The sequence below is a fragment of the Bicyclus anynana genome, chromosome 6 (assembly GCF_947172395.1).
Source record: "Bicyclus anynana chromosome 6, ilBicAnyn1.1, whole genome shotgun sequence".
Classification (NCBI taxonomy): Eukaryota; Metazoa; Arthropoda; class Insecta; order Lepidoptera; family Nymphalidae; genus Bicyclus; species Bicyclus anynana.
In genome coordinates, this window is record NC_069088.1 from 1455187 (window position 1) to 1479631 (window position 24445).

The 24445-nt window shown below is 35.4% G+C and overlaps 1 protein-coding gene across 5 annotated transcripts in view; it reads left to right on the top strand.

Annotated features, from left to right (window-relative positions):
• LOC112055381 (teneurin-m) overlaps positions 1 to 24445 on the top strand; it is a 330977-nt gene that overhangs the window by 221449 nt on the left and 85083 nt on the right. For all 5 annotated transcript variants that reach the window (XM_052881940.1, XM_052881941.1, XM_052881943.1 and 2 more), the window contains one exon: positions 11153 to 11191. In XM_052881940.1, the coding sequence (XP_052737900.1) occupies positions 11153 to 11191 (39 nt within the window). The remainder of the gene's footprint in view (positions 1 to 11152; positions 11192 to 24445) is intronic.

A 24445-nucleotide genomic window follows, 5' to 3' on the forward strand; every position in this document is an offset into this window, starting at 1 on the left:
GTACTTTGAAAAGATATGAATATTTTGACTCAATGGCTCTTATACTATAAACAGAAAAGAACACCGTAGATCCGAAATCGTACAGGATCGGCCGACAATGGTGTATCTGGCGCGCAAGCGGCGGTCGCCGTATATGGCAGGCCGGGTTGCCGTATCGGGTCGCAACGACCGCGCCAAATACGACCCGTCGACAACCCGCCGCGAACGGGTTGACACATAATATGGACATGTTTTGCTTGTGTTGCCCGACTCAATGCAATACCAACATTTTTCAACAATACTACTGTGGCTATTCATTTTAAGGATGAAAAAAGTAACTTGTGTTTAAATTTATTCAAAGACTGGCTGCCCTCTGCTGTTATAGCCGCTTACGATTCCCATTCCCGTAGGAATACGGGGATAACTTTATCCTATGTTGGTCGCTGATAATATAGCTTCTCATTACTGAAAAAAAATGGATCCAGTAGTTAGAAACCTATTCAAAAACAAAATATCAAATCTTACCTGTTTATAATACTAGTGTATAAAAAATTAAGTCTTGACTAGAAGAAGAAAGAATATACACTTTATTGTACACCACAAAGAACTATACAATACATTAAATACAAAAAAAAATACTAAAAATGCGACCTTAACGCTAACAAGCGATCTCTTCCAGGCAACCTAAATTGATGAACAAACCGCGTAACAAATATACAAATGAGAAAATAATCTCACTTTCACTTTTGCGATATAAGTATGGATTAATATATATATTTGATTATGTAGTTGCCGGTGTTACAGCCCCGTGCCTCACAAAGTAACATAAACCATTCAGGCTAAGAATATTCACTGAAAATTTAGAAAAAAAACTTGAGTATATTATAACCTGACACAGGACTCGAACCCTTAACCTTGTGATCTAGAGCCATATATCCTAACCACTGGAGTATTGCGTTCACATCTAAAAGCAACCCAGAAAGTCCCAAACAGTCAAAAAAATTATTTCCTCGACAATTACTCGACAAGTTTATCTCCTCACTGGTGCAATGACTGATTACTTTTTTAAACCATTAGGCCGCGTGCACACAACACCTGCCAAGCGGCGGGTAATTTATCTCTGTCAGTGTGGCCACAGCTTTACTTCACCACGATAACGCGGGTTAAGTTAAACGTCCGATTCTAAAAAGAAATTTAGCATATAAGTTGAAACATATTTTGGTTGGATCAAGCTTGAAAGCAATTGCCCCATAATCTTGATAAGTAAACAGATTACGTGTATTTTCCCTTATTTGGTAATCTTTGGAGCGAAATATTATAAAAATAGCACTTACGATGGATTCGTTGTATTTTATTCTATATAATATATTATAAAAAATATTTAATTATTCTGATATTAAAAGCCTTTTAGCAGGTAGTTATTAGTAGTTTTCTAAATAGTTATAACTTGTTTGTCTTAAAGAGTCCATGCTTGTTTATAATAAGTAGACAACGTCACGCTGCCAGTCGCGTTAGTGGTATTGTGCAATAACGTTTTGTGTTGTAATTATTATGTGTCATAAATTGTGTAGTGTGGGCATGAAGAACATATCGGGCAGGCAAGGTGTTGGCTAGTCGGAAGGGATCCCTTAAACCTACTTTCAAGGTCACATCACAAGTTTTTGGTCACGCTCGAGGTGTTTCCTCTATCACAAAATAATGGTACAATAACTGACGCTGCTACCCGTCACAGTAGGTACATAAAACCAAGTGATGTTAAATATATAATAATTGAAACGTCACAATATCACCCGAGAACATTGCTTCACATAATATTTCATATTTACCTTCCCACAATCCTACATAAAATGTAGAATATAATATTAAATCTGTTTCTATACAACATGTAATATTCCCCACGAAAACAGATTAAATTTATTTCAAAACTATTTCCTCCATAGGGCGCGGATCCATAAAAAGGGTTCACAGAGATTGTAATCTCTGGAAGTAATATCCTTTTTGGATGCGTTAACCTCTTATTTTACGAGAAAAAACCTTGAAGGGGCGTAAAGACGCGGGACTTGTCAGCGGGGTCGTAAATCATGGGAATAAACCATGGGATAAGTTTACCATAACCACCTACGTGGTAACTATAGCTCTCGTTATCACGTTTCTATACGATATATTTAGGAGACCACCTATACACTTTACTACCTCTATGGTTCAGTGGTTAGCCTTTTAAGTTTCCTTAAAAAAATGCCATATAGTTTTTAATATGACCAATATTCCCATTCTCTTCCAACCGGCTGGGCCGATTGAGGTTTCTTAATTGGTCTAGGTCTGGCTGGTGGGAGGCTTCGGCCGTAGCTAGTTACCACCCTACCGGCAAAGACGTACCGCCAAGCTATTTAGCGTTCCGGTACGATGCCGTGTAGAAACCGAAAGGAGTATGGTTTGCCTTCCTACTCCTAACAAGTTAGCCCGCTACCATCTTTATCATTATCACTTACCATCAGATGAGATTATGGTCAAGGGCTAACTAGTAAAAAAAAAGTAAGTAAAGGCTGTATTAGGAGTGGGTACGATAATAGTCCACCGGGGCGGGGATCGAACCACCACCCCTCGAGGATGCGTCGAGATTAAGCCCATTAAGTCACATTGGAGCAACGTGGTGGATTTAAGCCTTGTAAAGGCCATAAAAATAGGCTAAAGTGATTTTCAGATACCATGGGTAATGTGACAGTTGCCTTATGACGTTCATAATATTAACGTAAATCGCAGCAAACTTTCTGTCACCGACAAACGAACTGTCACCGTACCCATGCTATCCGAAAAACACCAGTAAGACCACGATCTGACATTTTGTCAGCCTTCATAAAAGCTAATAAGCTTGTAAATTTACGCAAAAATAATATGTTGCCAACACACAAACCGGAAACCTGTTTAAAAGAATGTATTGCCTTTATATCTTCACTCCTCAATCAATAACGCAATAATCAGATACCGCCGACAACATATTAAAACACTTATATCAACACTTGGTTTAATGTAAACTTATATTTTCATTAATATGTGGACAAAAAGATATAATTGTGTTTAATTGACGCTTACCAAGTCGAGCTCGGCCAGTTCTGTCTGGATCTTGCGTAATGCCTTCTTTGTATGGAGTTATACAGAAAGCTCGGGTGTGGTATGTTAAGACTGGTATTACATTAATAGGACGTAGCGGTCAATGATAGAAACACTTGATATTTTATCGTGATATTGACGAAATGAAATTACTTAATAATTGCTGATTTATTTATACTATGTCCATAATAAATCCCGGTCCTATAAAGATATCGAAATTAAAGACTGTTTTTATGTCATTTCATCGATATCAGTTGATCCGTTCTGCGCCTGCATTCTGTAAAGTTACAGCACTGTGACATCGTTCGTTTCCATGGCAACTTCGTTGTTAGTGACACTTTAACTTTAGCAGCCTATAAACATTAAGTTTAAATTCGAATAAGACGTGTAAAAGGCGAAAAATTCGTCGGCGAGTGTAAAAAATAGTTCCACCCCTGTTATTCAACATCATTAGTATTGTCAATGCGCCATCCTCAGGACGAAATTTGGCAGACAAAAAAAAACTAAAATTATTTGTCTTTTTTTTAAAGAATATTTCCCATGTCTTTTAAATTTGAAAAATATTAACAAGCAAGTTATCTTCTTTGGTACAAATGTATTAAACCTTACATGTGTTTTTTTTTATATAATTACGATTCTTATCGCTTTTAATGTAACCTCTACCTTAAACATCAGGCGCAGTAAGGATAAGCACGACGCGTCCATATAAAGAAAGCCACTAAGGAGCCTCCTACGTACATAATTGTGGCTATCCAACATATTAATTGCAAACCTGAATGCAGCCCGCGGGTCGGCGGCTTGTGAAACGGATACATGTTACACAATACATGTAACTGAGGTTATTACTCATTATTCTTCTGAAGATAAACTTCTTAGGGCTGGTGCATATCTGTCCAACTTCATGACTCATTAATCAGTCTAAATATATATAACTCAACTGACAAGACTGACTGACATAATGTTCTATCAACGCACACTGGACGGATCGGGCTGAAATTTGGCTAACATCTTAAATATGGGATGAAAGTTTTTGTAAATTTTTTTTTTAATTTGGAATGGAAATAGATTTTACTCTAGATTAACACATAGGCTACTTTCATCCCGGAAAAATCCATGGTTCCCGCGGGCTTTGTGAAAAACTGAAATCGCGTCCGCTAGTATTATATAAAACGTGCGAAATTATAAATAGAAGGGGGGTGAAATAGGGGGTTGAACGTGAACATCAAAATTCACGCGGACGAAATCACGGGTGGCCGCTATAAATTAAATAAATATACTTAAATAATACACACATCACTTGGACTTGACCGACTTTATATAAAAACTCGTCAATATTTATTTGTATTGCAAAAGTCATTTTATACGATACTTGATACGATAATATCTTTTTATCTCTGACCATATAAAAATTGGAAATCAATCACACGTAACGAATCGAAATAAAATGGATGATGGCTATATAATATAGCCATTATACCATTATACCAATTAGCCATTACATAAGACTAACTTATTGCATAATTAAATCGTTTATATTATTTTCATACGCTTCACAAACAGCACTAAAGTGCTGACACTGACCGACGTTTGTAAGTTTTTTCTATATTGTAATTACTGTCTTATATCTAAATTAAGAGCCGCGATAGCTCAGTAGATATGATCTCTGCCTCCGATTAAGGAGGGGGTGTGTTCGCATCCTATTCGGAAAGTGCACCACAAACTTTTCAGTTTGTGCATTTTAGGTTCTCAAACGATGAAGGAAAACATTGTAAGGACCTACATACCAGAGAATTTTCTTGATTCTCTGCGTGTGTGAAGTCTGGCAAATATCATTGCTGGCCCAATGGCTGGTGGACTATTGGCCTAACCCCTCTCATTCTGAGAGGAGACTCGAGCCAAATATGGGCTGATAATGATGATCTTAATTGAACGTTGGATATAAATATTGCCTAAATAGGTAGGTAGGTACTCAATCATGGAAATATCGAGCTGCAATATATTTACAGGAACACAATGTACGTGATTAAAATCACGGAGTATAAATAGTGATATCTGGAAATTTATATGAATGTACGTTGTTTGCAAAAATTATGTCAAAATAGCATCTGCAATCCCAAAATGTTCATATTAAATGCATAAATACACGGGTGTAAACGAAAGGAATAACTACTTTAGTAATAAATACAAAAATAACAAATTTCTTCACTAAAAACACAATTTCAATATTCATTGCGATTGTAATAAAGACAGATATTGAGATAAATGGCGACAGCCGAAACGAATTGCATTTAAATATTAATTATGACACCGTAAATAAAAGTCTTGCGCTTGACTCACGAGCGTCGACCATCTGGCGCCTGCGCAACCGGTTGTAGTCAACTCGAGTCAGTGACCAATGACAGTTAATTTTATCATGTACTTAATTGAGTAACAACTTGTTAACATTGAATGTATTTTCATAAATAAATAAATAAAATCCTTACTGATATTATAAATCAAAATCTGAGTTTGCTTGTTTATTTACGCCTAACTAAACCGATTTTGAAACTATTTTTACCAATATAGAGCTACGTTGTCAGTGAGTAAAGTTTATGCTTTATGCCTGTATTTCCTCGGAAACGAGCTAAGTTAAAATTCAATTCGAATCAAACAGTTCGATTGGAATTAAAATCATGGAACAGCTCACTTTCACTAATTTGGTCTTTATTAACAACTTATTAAAATAAACATCAAATCAACTGAGAAATGTCATCTACCTACTGTATGATATTTTATATAACGAGAGATTTCCAGTAGGCACCTTATGACATTTGTTTGGATGATAGAATCACAATTTCATTTAGGTCAACTAACACACGTTAAAGTTAGTGAATTAGCCTTCTGGTCAGAGTTGAGTTTAGTGGACCTCACAACACACCCAATCACAGTTTATTTATTAAAATATCATCATAATCTGCCTATTTTAGAGGTCCACAACATATATGGAACTTAGACCCACCATGCCGCTCCGGAGTGGCGGATTGGATCAATTAAGATTTTTTACATTTATTAAGTTAATTATTACTCGTACAATACAATATTGAATTATGAATATATATCCTGTATGCCTATTAAATTGTATTGTAGTTTTCATAGTCATTACTCATTTAAATAAAGATTAATAGAAAAACTAAATAGTTACTAGATGCTTGCTTATACCTTCATATGTCTTTTTACATAAATCCCTTTAAAAGATACGAAAAAAGCCGATAAAGGCATTCCTAACTTGAAAATGCATTTATGCAACAGAGACAATTTCCGTTTTGGTGGTCACGAGCGCTTATTTACTAGTACTTAGCCGCTCGCTCGTGATGGTATCATGACTTCCGACCGCGGCCACGTGCGCGGCTCACGACATCGCGTCACGAGCACGACGCGATTGTCGCCTTGCTCATACAAGACATACAGACAAAGAAACAGAAAAAAAAATTATAATCATCTCCTTTACTTTATCCCACTTAGGTGGTGTCGTTAAAATATGTTAATCTCTTCTATCATTCGTCAACCAACTTATCATCTTCTCCTATTACACACTCCAGCCATCTCTTTTTTGACCTTCCTCTCCTCTCATGTCTTTCCCACAAACAGAAAACTCTAAACATATAAACATAAAAAAGAAAAAAATATTATTGTTTATAAATAAGTATATTTTATGCATCTACCGAGCCATGCCTCTTTCCAACAAGATTAAATTTGCAATTTCCAATCATGTTTACATGCAATACTTTTCCCATTACAATGAATGAAAGAATGATGTCACAATTGTCTTGTTATCTCTTAATATCCCAAGCCAGCTGTTAATTATAAAGACAAGGATCAATGGCTTTAAGTGTTCTCAGAGGCACCAGGGTGTAGTACCAACTATCCTTCACATACCTACTGAAAATTTCTAGAAAACAATAAAAACATGGTAGGTACTTCACAAACCTACCCAGGATTCGAATCCAAGACCTAGTAATCCGAAGCTACATGGACTAACCACTGGACCATCAAGGCAGTCAAAAGTTCAATGACCCACACAAATTGTCAATATCTGATCAGCCCGTCCGTCGCGACTTCTATTTGCAATAATAATACACACCGGACTCTGTGCCCATTCGTTGGGATAACTTCATATCCCTAAGAAAAACACCAATCCTAAACTATAAAGGCATTGACACATTAGACGCGGTCTCGACGCGTTCCTATCCAATGACGCTACATTCCTTTAAAGTTACATTTTTTTTTTTGGTTCCTCGTCCACCATTAGCTCTCCAAAGATATTGAAGGCCCTACCTACCAGCTTCAATTTTCCCTACTGTCACAATAATCTCCACTAGGCAAGCGCGTTTCACCATAATAAAAAAAATATACTTAAGAGAAATGTACCTTTAAAAAAAAATCATAACTAAAAACTAGTAATATGTTCTTTATCGGTGAGTGATTGCTAAGCAACTATTTTTGTAAAACAATTATCGACGTCTCTCACCTCACCCTATATCACTCTAAATAATTTATCTATTCGTTACTGTTCTGCTGACAATCAAACTCCTTTGTGCTGTCACCTCACCACTACAGCACAAAGCCCAACTAGCTTCTGAAAATAGAATATAATTAAAAATGAAAATGTACTCTATGATGTGTGTGACATAGACAAGCCTGCTTGCAGTATGGCGATCCCTTTATTAATATAACTCAATGCCAGAGGCTTTCCTGTCCGGGAACGCGGAAAATTTGCTTTACACATAAAAAAATACCCCTCACTCCGACGTTATTTATTTTACTAAAAAATCAGGCGTATTTGTGTATATTGTCCAATACAGATCGATGGGCCGGACAATGAATGAGGATTATGGTTAAATGAATTGGTCAGCGGCCAAGTTGGATACGTCGCCATAAATATCGGTTCCGTATAAACAAATAAAAGAAAATCTTCCGACAATCCACCTATAACTAGAATGAGGATCCCGTACAAACTCTAAAGTAAAACTAAATAAATATAAAGAGATAATTTGATTGATATACCTATTTCTGGGAAGGGTTCAAAACTCGCTTTTACTCGTGGCTTTACTTTTTCATTATATGCTATGCTTAGTAAAAGTTACTTATTTATCCCTTAGGAACATTACGTTTAACTATTATATATTTTTCTTTACCCTAACTATTCAAAATATTATGAAGATCGATTTAACCACAGTTGTGAAAGCGTAACAAACACAACCTTACAGTCGCATTAACAATATGAGTGTTATTCATTTCTAAATTGATTTAATGTTTGAAGTTAATTTTTATTATGACGTTTTCACAATGCGCCAAGGGAACCCTTTGTTATCACAAAAAATATCTATTGTACGGAAAAGACGTTCGGCTTGAAGTGTACAAAAACCGGCACTGAAGTGGTTTTTATTAAAAATATTTTGATTTTTAGCAGAAAAACACTTTACAAAACCAACACGACGGGTCTCTGAAAGAACGCTTTCTTCTTTTTTGAATACTTTCTATAACGAGTACCTACTTAGCTGATTAAAAAAATATCCTTATAATTTAAGATTAAAGCTATGTTCGATCCTTAGTTATCTTGAATAAGATTACTATTAAAAGCTAACTTTAACAAATAAGTATGTAAAAATAAACAAACAATGTCGCGTTACCGCATTTTTAAGTTGGTAAAATTTAATTGGTGTCACACTTACAGTCGTAAAACTTTCTATCCCAACGTCAGTTACAATAAAATCAGTATTTTACTTCGGGTAATTTAGAGGCACTCGTAGAATGAGTGCTGTATTTCATTGTGACTGTACGTATGTTTGTAGACGTGTCAGGATGTATTGAGACGCTGTTATAAAGAGTCGTGTACAATCGCGAACAACAGTCGGTGATAATATTATTTAATAGCAGGTTCTTATTCTGAAACCAATTTTCATGTATAGCCTGATTAACACATAATCAGTAATTTTAGGAATTTTTTTTCCGCAAATTGCTGAGGACTTTCAATAACAAAACCTTATCCAAATAAGGATGATGACTAGGTTTGAATATATTGATCTTTATGAAACATTCGGGTAAATAAGGTTAACTAATTTATACATGTTAACTAATTTATATATAAAAAGCAAAGATCGTCTGGGCAAAATAAATGAGATTATAAAATTTAAAAATCTATTAAAAATCTTTTATCGTAATTAGATGAAAATTCATATACTTTTAGCTTCTTTACATTAAATGTGACATTTTTCAATAGATGAACTATAACCATAAATGCACAAATAACAAAGATATTAGTAATTTTGTATGAACGCCCATACAAATCGATCGGTCGAATATGTGAACAAACGAATCAGTTTTTAACCGGAAAGGAAGAGATTTCTCAATTTGGCCAATTTCGAAAAATTTTTCAAGTTCTTGCTTGTTCCTTCAGCGTTTTTGACCACAAAAGTACCCATGTTTGGACCGTATCACGGTATCGTAGCCTAGAGGTGCTAAGTGATACAAAATGTCAGTCATACGCGGGCCGGTCAATTAGCGGGGTAATAAACCGGTTGCCATGGAAACGCATCGCAGTCCGCTAAACAAACTAATTGGGCAACGCTTTTATCTCAACGACTGTACGAGTAATTGGTGAATGGAATAAACTTTGAAGGGCGTCAATCAATTAACCATATTTTGTTCGCTGGTGATTCAATTTTTCTTGTTTTGTTTTTTGTTAACTTTAAATATACCTGCAGTGCATATCTATATATCCATCTAAAGCTAAACTAATATTCTAAAGTAATAAGATTCGATTTCTTGTTTGTTTGTTACGACTAAGCTCCTGAAATATTTTAAATATTCTTTCACCAACGGCAATCTACATTATCATCGAGTAATAATTATAAGCTATATGATATCCGCGTATTCATACGGGTATGTGAACTAAGTAAAACACGAAAATATGCTACTACTAAAATAAAACAATAGGACGAAAAACATTTCTTTTCTCGTGTTATCATATACGTAAATACCGGTGTATTATGGCAACCACGGATATGCACTTTATGTTATGTGAATGAAACCATATATAACCAAGTATACTTGTACATATGTTTTCTGTAGTATAGGGTACATTTTACAAATTGTATAATATACAAAAATAACCTATGCACAAAAGTTACTCGTACCTATCTTACTAATTATGTTGTGAATTAGTCTTGTTAACTTATTAAGCATTCTGTATTAGTTAATAACTCTTTGAGTAGATTACGTTGTAAACGGCGCATGTAAGATTAATAATTTAAATTTCCAGCAAACAAAATGTCGGCACTTTTGCTATTTCATTAAGTTAGAGAAACATTGTTTTACATAAACTCATAAATAAGGTAAATTATTTTAATGACTTTTCTTTGATATTGTACTTTATATTATATCAGTGGTACATTTCGTTTCGGGTCGGGTTTATCGGGTTTTCGTAGTCGACAAGAGACTCTTATTTCTGCATTTCGTTGAATAGGTAGGGGTAAGGTAGGTGTAGGATAAGGGTAGGGTAGGGTTTGGGTAGGGGTAGGGTAGTGGTAGGGTAAGGATAGGGTAGGGGTAGGATAGGGGTAGTCTCTACTCATCCCCTGTTGGTAGGGTAGGTGTAGAGTGGGAGTAGGGTAGGGTAGTAGTAGGGTTTCACGCGGACGAAGTCGTGGGCGTCCGCTAGTTATTAACATATATTATATTAATAACTAGCGGATTATATTTTAAACATTTATTTTATTTTACAAAATAAAATAAATGTTTAAAATAGTGCAAAAGTAAATCTTAGACATTGGTAAATATATGGTACACAAATATAATTATATTTAAAAGGTGTTTATTATTAAAATGTCGTTGTAAACACCTAAAAATGCCGTTTAATTATACAGTCGGTCGAGAATGACGTTTTACATCGACTTTAGTAATTTACACGTCAACGAAGTTTTAAGTTGACAACAATAATTTGCAGTTATGAAATGTTTTTTACATGTGAAATTGTTTATAATTAATATTTTTTTTTTAATTAATTGTATTCTCTCTTTATTTTCAGGCATGCTGAGATCTACCTACGACCGCCCAGATCACGAACGTAAGTCTATCTAACGTTAACGAGGGCTTCTTTCATTATATTAGGACATTCTTCTTTTTAAAACGCGTTTTCTTTTTGATTGTGATAGTTGAATGTAGAGTACCTAATATCGGAAATGTATAGATGCGTAAAAGAAGTGCTTTTCTGAAACTTGCAGTAATTTTCCAACAAATATTGTAAGCAGCATTCTGATAAATTTAAAACAGAATCTTTACAAAATCAGCTGTAATTTATCTTCTATGTTCCTCTAGCCTTAGGAGCCTATACTCTAGCAGAGTTTTTCCGCTCGTCCAAACCTCCTGCCAACACTACTCTCAGCTATATTTCCATTAAGGAGCCTACAATAAATACACGTAATAATACCTATTATAGGTCTATAAAATGTACTGTAATTAGTTTTCCTGGAATGGTGCATAGCGACAGTGAAATAAACACGATTATAGTTAAATTTCCCAAGAAAAAGAGTATTATTACACAAAATATTTGTTGTAGATAAAGTAGGTATATACAAAAATAAAAGAAATCACTTTTTCACACGTGTGTACAATCAGAATATAAGTAAAGGTGGGGGGTGAACGGGAAGTTGGCGCAAAATAAACTAAACGCATAGAAAAGCGCCGACATAATGGTCGTCAATTTTTTCCATTCGGTGAGTATATTGAACAAATCCATCACTCTTCGGGCAAATACCGGATTCACATCAGCCGGAATAATATTAACATATTTACTGCGAAAACTGTATTTTGGATTTTTACAAGCTTTAATTTAAGTTATTTTATGTGTGAGTACTAACATCTTCATATCATAAAATATTATGTTAATTGTAAATAAATTCTTCTGATTCTGATTAACAGAACAACTTAATATTTAATGATATATTTATAAAGCTTACAAGTTTTTAAATCATTAAGAGAATAATAGTACAATGGGCCGGAAACTGGGTGTCACGCTGATGACTCATTTCAAATTAATAATAAACAATGTAAATTTATCTAAGCTTTGAAAAACTATCGCGTATGAAAGAGTCAATGCTATAGCATGTCGAAAGATCAACAGTAAAGAGTGATGTGGCACTACCTTCTGTTTATCTAAAGTTTTAGCGTTGTAGTACGAGTACAATGACACATACTGTTCACATGGTAGTAACCAGTTAAATAGGCCACCATATATTTGGTAACTAGTAGACGAAGCGCGGTTTCACCCGCGTGGTTACCGTTCCCGTGGGAACAGAGATAAAATATGGCATTCTTCGATAAATGGGCTATCTAACACTGAAATATTTTTTAAATCTGACCAATAGTTCATGAGATTAGCGCGTTCAAACAAACAACCAAACTTTCCAGCTTTTATAATATTAAGTATAGAAATGATAATAACAATTTTGGAGATGGATAAGGAACTCTTCAATAGATAATATAATTAAAATTAAAATAGTTAACAAGAAAGTAAAGGAAAAAACCTAAATAATATAATAGTAGCACAACCAAATTTTAATATCAAAACAAATGTACATTTTATAATTTGTCGATTTTCATTCCGGTTTATATGATAACACCTCAAGGCTTTACTTTTCTATTTACAATACAATACGCCTGATGTCGAAAAAATCATTCATATTTTTCAATACGGCGCGCTAAAATCGGAAAATAATTCAACGTTCGTAGTTGGTTTATTAATCTCATCATTTTTTTATTTAAGCATTTTAGTGTGTATTAATTTTGTAAATTGAGTTGAAACTTTACAAATTGTTTTAACAATTTTGTAGAGTTTTTTATTAAGCACTTTTAAAGAAAGACGTTTTGGTTATTCACTAACTTTGGTGCCTTTGACAAGATAAAGCTACCTGAGTCTGTTTGAAATTATTACGTTTATTACGAATATTTGCCATATATTTATATAATATGACCAATATTCCCATACCCCTCCAACTAGTCGGGAAAGTCTGTGCTAGGAGTGGGTACGACAATAGACCAACGGGGCGGGGATCGAACCACCACCCTTCGGTGATGAGTCCAACCGCTCTTACCGTTGAGCTATTGAGGCTTTTTTATTGAATATCAATTAAACCACGTCGATGGTGTAATTAAATAGGCTTCTATTCACAGAACAGAAAACGCTAAAAGCTAACGCAATTCCTAATTATTCTGAAGCGTAAGTTTAATGACTAGATAAGTAAAGTTTTTCGGTCATTATTGTCAATATTGAATTAATTAATTAATTAATTATTAAATTAATATCAACATTATCGTCGATCCGTTCACGGACCTCCGAGTTTACCAGTTTTTTAATTAGTTTTAATAACAAGAGGCGCCCAATATACCTAAATAACTTCTGTTGTGTAATCTGCAAATCGAACTGTTTTTTTTGTGTAAATCTCTGCAAATTGAACCCTGTACCGCTCAGTTGTAAACCATTACCAACAGTGCATGATCGTCAAACTAGTTAAACAGCGAAGTTACGAGTAGGTATCCGTTGAACGGGGACGATGCAACTAAATGCGGAACTTTCTAGATAGTCCCGAAATTGATTTCCGCGATATTGAATATTATGAACGGAACATGAATTAATATTCACGAGAAACTTGTTTATTACGTAATTCCGAGAATCTAAGGAGGTATGCAATTATATTAGACTAGCAAACGCACGTCACTACGCCCGCTTGGAAATAGGTTTTTCTACATTTTAATCACAAAATCCGTTCTTAACGGATGTCTACTAAGTACCTCCCTGCCAAATTTCATCTAAATTTCGTGATTGTTGCTTTTAAAAATAAAGACTAGCTTTTGCTCCGACCTTGCACGACTTTAAGTAGATTTTGTCAGTTTCTTATCAAGCGAGGATCAGTTACCTTCGTTAAAGGTACGAAAGCGTAACAAAGAAACAAACTCACATATTTTATGCTATAAGTTAGAATATCCATTTTATTATACGGGTATATTAGTATACAATACGGGGATAAAATATGGCCTATGACACTCAACTACCGTGGCTATTTAGTGGTAAAATAGTTTTCAAAATCGGTTTAGTAGATCCAGAGATTAACCCCTTGCAAACTACAAATTGTACCTCTTTATAATATTAGTATAGATTTAAATGAAGTAAGGTCTTAAATAGAGCCAGTGGATATGAGATCAGCCTCCGATTCGGGAGGGTGTGGGTTCGAATTCGGTCCGGGGCATGCAACTTTTCAGTTGTGTGCATTTTAAGAAATTAAATATCACGTGTCTCAAACGGTGAAGGAAAACATCGTGAGGAAATCTGCATACCAGAGAAATTTCTTAATTCTCTGCGTGTGTGTAGTCTGTCATTCCGCATTGGACCAGCGTGGTGGACTATTGGCCTAACACCTCTCATTTTGAGAGGAGACTCAAGCTCAACAGTGAGCCGAATATAGGTTGATAATGATGATGATGATAGATTTAAATTACGATATTAATAATCCGATAAGCAAATCCAAAAATGATATCTTCGGTTTTTTAGCGTGTTTTATTTTGATGAAAATAATATTCGACATAAAAGTTAGAAGACATTAATTTAGTAAAAAATTGAATTTAAATTTTGTTTTATTTTAACACATTAGGGTACAGCATTGTTAAAATTGAACTTTCAACTGTTGCGTAACCGAGCATCACCGGCAAATGACGTCAGCCGCGATTGTTTACCAGTTGGGTGCAAGTTGGCGAATTTGAGCAACTTGCCCCGCAGAGCACGCGCCGCGCACGCTAACTTCGCCCGCCGCGCCGGCTCGCGCAGGTGCGGCGAATTAATACGCGACGATGCTACGTGGAAAATTGTTTATTAACTTTTTGTGTTGAATAATTAAACACATAATATATTTTAATATTTCTTTTTATAAATACAAAAGGTGTGTTAAGCTTTATGAATGTGTTGTCTCGTCATCAACCCATATTCGGCTCACTGCTGAGCTCGAGTCTCCTCTCAGAATGAGAGGGGTTAGGCCAATAGTCCACCACGCTGGCCCAATGCAGATTGGCAGACTTCACACACGCAGAGAATTAAGGTAATTCTCTGGTATGCAGGTTTCCTCACGATGTTTTCCTTCACCGATTGAGACACGTGATATTTAATTTCTTAAATTATGACTAACTATGTGTTATGATTAACTATGTGTTGTCTACACTAATATTATAAAGAGGAAAGATTTGTTACTTTGTAGATATGTAAACTTGAAAACTTAGTAGTTTTTGGGTTTACTCTTCGGTCTAGTGACCGTTTTAAAAAAAAATCATTAATAGAAAGATACATTATCAGGTGATCATAGGATAATGTGAACTACTCGCTGAATCCGCAATTTTCTGCTAGTTATTGATAATTTTATACAATATTGAATTGAATAGTAATAGTAGTAGAGGTTTTTGTAACAGAGCTTGTCTGAGTAGTACTACTACAGCCGTACTTAATTCAGCCGTCAAACAGCATTGCTGTGTTCCAATCTGAAGAACGTACAGGAACATCACAGGTAACTACGGGAACATAGTTCGGAACAGCTCATCATCAAGTTGACACATCGACACTGCCGTTGACATGTGTTTCTTGCCCTGTGACGACAACAATCTAGGATTAACAAATCGAGAATCGAACGGAATACCTGTCGTCGTATCCTATTCATTGTCTAAATGAATAGTTAGTGAGCAAGTTAGCGCATGTGGCCATGTAACGAGACGATGCATCTCAATGGGAAAGTTTCCAGGACGTCTCGAAATTGATTTCCTAGATATTGAACATTATTCCCGTACGGAACATTATTCCCGTACGGAACACGAATTAATATTCGCAGGAAACTTACGGGGAGCATGTGAAAATATATTTATTTTAATCTTAAATAGACAACTCCCATACTTGTATACTAGAGGTAGACTGTCAGTTAACGGATGGCACGTTGAAAATATGTGCGGTTTATAATTATATTATACCACATCTAACTGTAAATATAAATACTTACTCGTATTTTATCCTACACGCCTTACCTGGTTACAACAGGTTTTATTGTTTATGTTTTTCATCAAATTGTTTTTATTGTTATTTTTCTTCATGAATTGTAGAACGACTAGTATCCTTGTTTACACTTAAGATAAAACATTAAGATTTTTTTACAAAATTACTCTGTTTTTGTAAACTTCTTAAACTTTATTGTATTTAATTATAAGACTATTATAATTAACACACATACCTCATGTACACATCAACTCACACCACTAATTGTTACTCATTCATATCCTACATATCTACTCTCATTTACATATACACCTTTTCGGGTCCTAATCTTTCTACACCATAATATTATAACAAAAAAAATCCGGATACAGAATACCTTGCCTCACGGTACAATACACATTATAATTTTGAAAATCTATATATTTTATTGCCTTGACTCCATTTTGCCAACCATGACAATTTCATGCTTCCAAAGCTGTCCAACCAAAAGACTCCAATATTATTTCATTAACTCTGACGATGGATAGTTGGCTTAAGATTAACAATGATCTCCAATTATTAGGCAATACAAATTCCTATCAGTGCGAAACCGAAAAAAGTCAGGATCTCATTTTTAAACGCAAAAATAATATTAATATGCTCCATATGAATATTCGCAGTATTAATTGCAATTTTGACGGATTTATGGTTTTGTTAAAGCGCCTTAATATCGACTTAGATATTATAGCACTAACGGAGTGTTGGCTCCAATATATTGATCAAATCCCTATAATATCTGGCTACATATCTTACTGCTCTAAAAACATCATAAATCGAAATGACGGTGTAATATTATACATTAAAAAAGAGTTGCAGCACACCATTCTATATCCTGATCTTCTCGACGGTAGCTCCATTATTTGTTCTTTGGAAAATAATAAACTGTGCTTAATAGCAATATATCGGTCTCCATCTTTTAAACAAATTGATAGATTCTGTGACAGCCTAGACACCATTTTAAACTCGCTGAATCAATATAAATCCACTGTAATACTGGGCGATATCAATTTAAATATTTCGCCAGAAAATTTAGACAGTCGCTCACAAGACTATCTAAATTTCTTATATTCACATGGTCTTTTATCTACTCATTTCTTTCCTACACATGATAAAAACTGCATTGACCATGTATTTGTAAAAAGTGTGCACAAATCTGTAACATTGGTTTTAAATCCATCGGTTACTGATCACTCTCCTGTAATATTTTCAACCGATATGACTACTCAAAAACAATCTCTATTAAACTTTAGCACTAACACAGACTACGCAGCCGTTGATAAAGACATAGCAGCGACTGATTTTTCTGAGGTCCTTGCTGCTACGAATGCAAATACTGCTACACTACTACTAGTGAATTCTTTGATCACAATCATTAAGGCTAATACAAAGTCAATTAAAGTTTCACGTAAAAGAATAATACTAAAACCCTGGATCACCCCGGGACTTTTACGATGCATTAGAAATCGTGACCGCCTACATAAAAAACTCAAATCTGCACCACATAATGCAATACTTAAAATAACATATAATCGATATAGGAATTTTTGCAATAATATATTAAAAAAAGTAAAGATTAACTATGAAAAAATGGAATTTGATAAAGCGAAGAATAACATGAAAGCTACTTGGGAAGTCATAAAAAAGGTCGCCAACATCAGTTTGAAAACTCCTACTGCAACGGAACTACTTACTTTGGATCAAGACCCCAATAAATCACTAAACCTTGTTAACGAGCATTTTGCAGGAGTTGGTAGCCACCTTGCCTCATATATTTACCAAAAAACAAATTATACTAAATATCACCGGCCTTCACAAGCTGGACCTTTAAATTCCTTTGGACTAATTCCTGTTGATGAAAAGGAAATAGAAAATATTATAAACAGTCTTAAGAATAATGTTTCGGTTGGTTGGGATGGTATGCCTGTTAGAGTAATCAAAGCAAATGTATCAATAATAGCTCCTCTAATGACTCATATTTGCAACCTATCTTTCTCCTCTGGTACCTTCCCTAAGGTTTTCAAAAAAGCTTTAATAATTCCGATCCACAAGGGCGGAGATAGAGACTGTGTCAATAATTATAGACCTATATCAATACTACCAGCTTTATCTAAAATTATGGAAAGTGCTCTAAATAGAAGATTAGTAATGTATTTGGAATCCAAAAACCTCTTGGCTCCCAATCAATTTGGCTTCAGGAAAGGAACGTCTACAGAAGACGCCGTCCTTCAACTAACTGAAACTATCACAAAAGCTATAGATAACAAACTAAAATGCATAGGGGTATTTTTAGACTTATCCAAAGCATTTGACACGGTCTCGATCCCTATTCTTGTGGATAAATTGAACTCTCTCGGTATCAGGGGCATTGCATTACAAATTTTTACCGATTACTTGACTAACCGCACTCAACAAGTTAAGATAAGTAACCACCTCAGTGATGAAATTAACCTGACCTTTGGTGTACCACAGGGCAGCATCCTAGGCCCTACCCTGTTTCTTATCTACATGAACAATCTATGTCTTTTACCCATTTCGAAAGGTAAAATTGTGTCATATGCTGACGACACAGTCCTATTGTTAACGGGTGATACCTGGGAGGATGCCTTGACGAACACAGAAAAGGCCCTACGACAGGTGTCTAATTGGCTGTCGACAAATGTCTTAAGTTTAAATACTGGGAAAACTAAATTTCTAGCGTTCCATACTTCTTCTCGTACACTACCTCAATCTCAAAATTTAAATATCAAAATTCATAGCTGTAAGAATCCAATTGAAAATCCCAGTTCTTGTTCCTGCCCAGCTGTCGAATATGTTCATGACATAAAATACCTAGGTGTACAGATTGATAGTACTTTATCTTGGAACTTACACATTTGTAACATTACTGCAAAAGCTAGAAAACTGATCCATATTTTCCGTAAGCTGAGAACATCTGCTGACAAATCTACACTTTTAACCGTTTACTATGCTCTTGCGCAATCCATACTTGGTTACTGTATCACTGTTTGGGGGGGTAGCTCTAAGACATCTATGTTGCGTATCGAGAGATCCCAAAGGGCCATCTTAAAAGTCATGACTCACAAGCCCTACAGATATTCTACTCAAGAGTTATACAAGGATTGTAATGTGCTTACAGTTCGTCAACTTTATATTCTTCAGACTGTTTTACGAAAACACTCAAAACTAGCTTTTCATAATAATCTAAACAAAAGAAGATCTGACATAGTATGTCACGTTACCAAACACAGAACACAAGTTGCTCGGAGGCATTTCTATATTTCTAGTTCCAGAATTTATAACAAGTTAAACAGAATCATTAACATCTATCCTCTTACCATCAAACAGTGTAAAACTTGTTTAACAAAATGGTTGCAGACCCGCTCTTATGAGCAAACAGAAGAATTACTCCAAATTCTAAGATAATCTGAATCGCTTTATCAAACCGTCTACATAATATATAGGACTATAGATATATCAAGAGGCTGACTGCTAGCATCATCATTGTAGTGTATAGTTATGTAAATGTAAAATCATAAATCACATACACACACCCGCAAACACACATACACACACACACACAAACACACACACACATAATCACACACACATAATTACACACACACACACAATTGCACACACACAAATACTAACGTACAAGGGCATAATTTTATGATAATATTTATAGGATTGGATTGTATATATAGTAGGGAAGTTCCAGCTTTCTGAGATACAGTTTCTAACTAGTTCAGATAGCTGGGGCACTCACAAAAATTTGGTAGTAATATTTAATATTTTTCTATTTGTATTTATGTGTCATGATTTCCTTTTTTGTGTTTTGCCAAATAAAATCTTTCTTTCTTTCTTTCTTCTTTCTTTCAAATTCACTGAGTACTAGCTAGTACTGGGAGCTATCGACTGATGCACTTGGTACGAGTGTACGGCTTAGTTTGTTGCAGGCTTCTTAGATCGCGAGTATTGTGTTGCTAACACACATGTTAACTGGTATTAGTCATACTATATTTTCTTCATATGTATGTGTGTAAAGAGCCGTGATAGCCCAGTGAATATGACCTCTGCCTCCGATTCCGGAGGGTGTTCGAATCCGGTCCAAGGAGTGCATTACCAACTTTTCAGTTGTGTGCATTTTAAGAAATTAAATATCACGTGTCTCAAAACGGTGAAGGATAGACATGGTGAGGAAACCTGCATACCAGAGAATTTTCATAAGGCTCTTCTCAGATCAAGGCGCGTTTGGAACCATCGTAACTTTAAATTTAAGTTTTCGACTTTACTTATCACAATACTACATAACCTGACGTATCAAAAGTCTACTTGCAATAAATTTAATTTGTTATAGATATAGATAAAAGACATTCAATTTTAAGAATATAATTTACTATTGAAATTCGTTTACTTCAAGTAGTCATAGCTATACAAGCAATGTAGGTAGAGTCTCTATTGAAATCTATACTAATATTATAAAGCTGAAGAGTTTGTTTGATTGGACGCGCTAATCTCAGGAACTACTGGTCCGATTTGAAAAATTCTTTCAGTGTTAGATAGCCCATGTATCGAGGAAAGTTATAGGCTATATATTATCTCCGTATTCCTATGGGAACGCGGCGTCAGCTAGTAAATAATATATGTATAGAAGAGTCGGCAATACACAGGTACTTTCATATTACAAAGCTTTGTTATGCTAAAAAATTATTTCTATTTTGTCAACTAACACAGCCGCCGCCCTGCAAACAGTGCATCGTAATCAAAACACTTGTCCTCTCGCGCCTAACCAAATATCTTCTAATGTAGAGTGTATTTATGATGATAATATTGAACTATTAATCATCTTTGTATAAAGGACGGAGGTGTTATTATGGTGGAATTGGGGAACTTGTCGCCCCAGACCAATTATAGAAGGACCTGTATCGCACTCATAGTCACGAACAAAATTGTCTGTCATTTTCTGAGGAAAACGAGCTTAGATTTGGTATATATCTTATACTAAAGTAGAAGTTTTTGCCCGTTTTTCACACCATTCAACTACACAGAAAGGTATTTTTACGGAGCTCTTTAACCGACGGACACGATTACAACTATTTAACATCGATACTATAGAGACAGTTTTTATAATCGCATTAGATCGTTGATCATATACTTTGATAGAAAAGTAACGTCAAGCGAGGCAGGTCCTATACAATAATTGGTCTGAGCTTGTCGCTCATTCAACTGTGGACGTAAGCGGTGAAGTAGGTAGCTAAGCCGAGAGATGGTGACTTTAGTTATAATCACAAAACAGTTAATCTCGCTAATATTATAACGATGAAAGTTTTTTTTTTATTCTTGACAAGTTAGCCCTTGACTACAATCTTACCTGATAAGTAAGTGATGATGCAGTCTAAGATGGAAGCGGGCTACCTTGTTAGGAGTAGGATGAAAATCCACACTCCTTTCGGATTCTACACGACATAATACCGGAACGCTAAATCAATTGGCGGTACGTCTTTGTCGGTAGGGTGGTAACTGGCCACGGCCGAAGCCTTCCACCAGCCAGACCTGGACCAATTAAGAAAATCTCAATCTGCCCAGCTGGGGATCGAACCCAGGACCGTTTTGTAATTCCACCGCGCATACTACTGCACCACGGAGGCCGTCAGTTTGTATCTAAGTGTGTGTGTATGTTTTCTACTTTTGCAAATACGCTGCAAATACTGAACTAATTTAGCCGAAATTTGGAATGGAGATGAAGCTATTTTACTTCATTTTATACCTGAAAATCTATTATTCCCGCAGTAGGTAAAATTGTATTTTCACTTCCTTCTCCTATTAGTAGTAGTAAGCCAGTGACCAAGTGGTAAAAACGTCAGGTTTTCTTTGTAAAACTTTTTTTTTGTTACAATATTTTGAAAACACAGTGGGAAATGACAATAATATATTAAAATAGTATTTAAGTGCTAATAATTATGGATTCTGTGTACGGGATACTTCATCATCATCATCATCATATCAGCCGATGGACGTCCACTGCAAGACATAGGCCTTTGTAGGGACATCCAAACATCACGATACTGAGCCACCTGCATCCAGCGAATCCCTGCGACTCGCTTGATGTCGTCAGTCTACATGGTGGGCGGTCGACCAACACTGCGCTTACTAGTGCGGGGTCGCCATTCCAGCACTTTGGGACCCGAACGCCCATCGGCTCATCGAACTATGTATTTAAATGCGATTGTTAACTAACGCGATACTTAAATGTATTTAAATGTTTGTACAAATAGATCACTTGATCTTGAACTATAAGACGCTGTAAAATGAAAGGAGTTTCATTAGGGAGCCGCAGAGATCAGCGTAATTAAAAATACCTAATTCTTGCTCCATCGAGCGGAAATTCTGATTCAAAGAAGCCACTGATTAGGCTAACTTTGTGTTTTGATGACAAAAAGGAATAACAAAATTAAATCGTTCGTTTCATTCAAGTTTTTAGTACAAAATCTGAGCCCACAGGAAGCAGGAAATTCGTCCTTCGGAAAGCACGTTATATCAGCCACTGACGATCAAGTAAGCTCACATTTCTGCACTGCACAAGCCGATAAAACTGATCGTGTGTTGGTCGGTCACACACGATCAGTTTTATCGGACGTCAAGCCGTTAGCGCTGCAGGCATGTGGGTTTATCCGATGATGAGTGGCTAGCAGTAATTAATGACTCAGTCCCATGTTAATAGTTTTGAAATTATCACCCGCCTACCCACATCAGAGAAGCATGGCAAGTTTAAGCTCTATTTCCTCTCTCCTGGCGTGGCCCTGTTAATATGTAAAAAGGACTATATAAACAAAATAACAGTAAGTTCAAAACAGCGTAACTTACTTATCTAAATGACGTCACTGTCGCAAGCTTAGTAACATCGCATCTTACATTTTACGTAAAAAAATAATTTTTGTTTTATCACCTTAATGTATACTGTGTTTAGCACTAAACTCATTTTAAATATTACCTCACGACACTTTAGATGGACTAGATATAAAAATGGTCGACAATTTAAGACTAAAATTGGCTATACATTTAGACATTTATTGCGGTTATACCAGTAAAAATGAATAATGTATTTATTACATTAATGAAAATTCGTTCATGAATATTAATTCAAAGAGCTATCGAAGTTATTGCGTGTGAAATTATTCGTGCAAGACAATTTACAACTTTCCAGACTTTGCGATACTTAACCTGTGCACTTGTATATTTTAAAAAGTAACTGAAAAATTTACACAACAAAATAATTATTAGCAAGCAGAAACAAAGTGTCATTACCAAAAAGACGTACCACCAAAATATACTAAAACTACCCCCAAACGTATCCTCAAATATACCCTCAAATGTATCCTTGAGTGGAAAAGGGAAGTGTTTGTTAACAGTCAAAGGATCCTTTAACCCTACACACATCTTTCACAAGTGCGTGACTCCACTCAAAGTCATTCTCTGCTGGTTACAGTTTGATTTGTTAATTAAGTTGTCCTGACAAATGTTGTGAATATACGTAACCTTTGTTCGACATTAGTTTTCTTATTTTTGTACTCACGTCTGAGTCCGCTAAAATTACTCAGTCAAACATCACACAGACCAACAATCTACATTGAAGGCATGTGATAAACATTTTTTTTTATGCAAATAGGCTCGAGTTTGACCATCTTACCTAATGTTAAGTGTAGTGATATTCAGATGCAACACTCCTATTCACTCCTGTTTTGAAGATACCCAAATTATAAGATTCAGGAAAGACACACTTGGGAAGGGTATTCTAAACCCTAGCCGTGCGTATGAGAAATGAAGACGCAAAGTACGAGTCCTGGGGAGATCTACAACATAGGGATGAAAACCCACCCGACATCTTGCGGTGCGATGGTAAAAAGCTAAGCTTTAAATCACCTTCTTTTATGGCAGAGAGGCTTTCACGATCTCTCTACCGCATTGAGCATTGCGCATAGCTGATAGCTATGCTTACGAAACATAGGTAGGTACTGAGGACACATTATAAACTTATTACCAAGGTTATACCAAGCGAATGAAACACTCTAAAAGCATTCTACATTTTTTCAAGTTTACCAAACTTTCGTAATGGTGAGAAACGACTAAACTCTGCGCTTTAAAAATACTTATTTCGTTTATCATACTAACTCACCATTAGGAGAGTAAGTTTTTTTGTTTACAGCAAGTGCTAAGTTTGAGCAATTCAGTACGTCTTCGCCCTAAACTTAGGATATCATA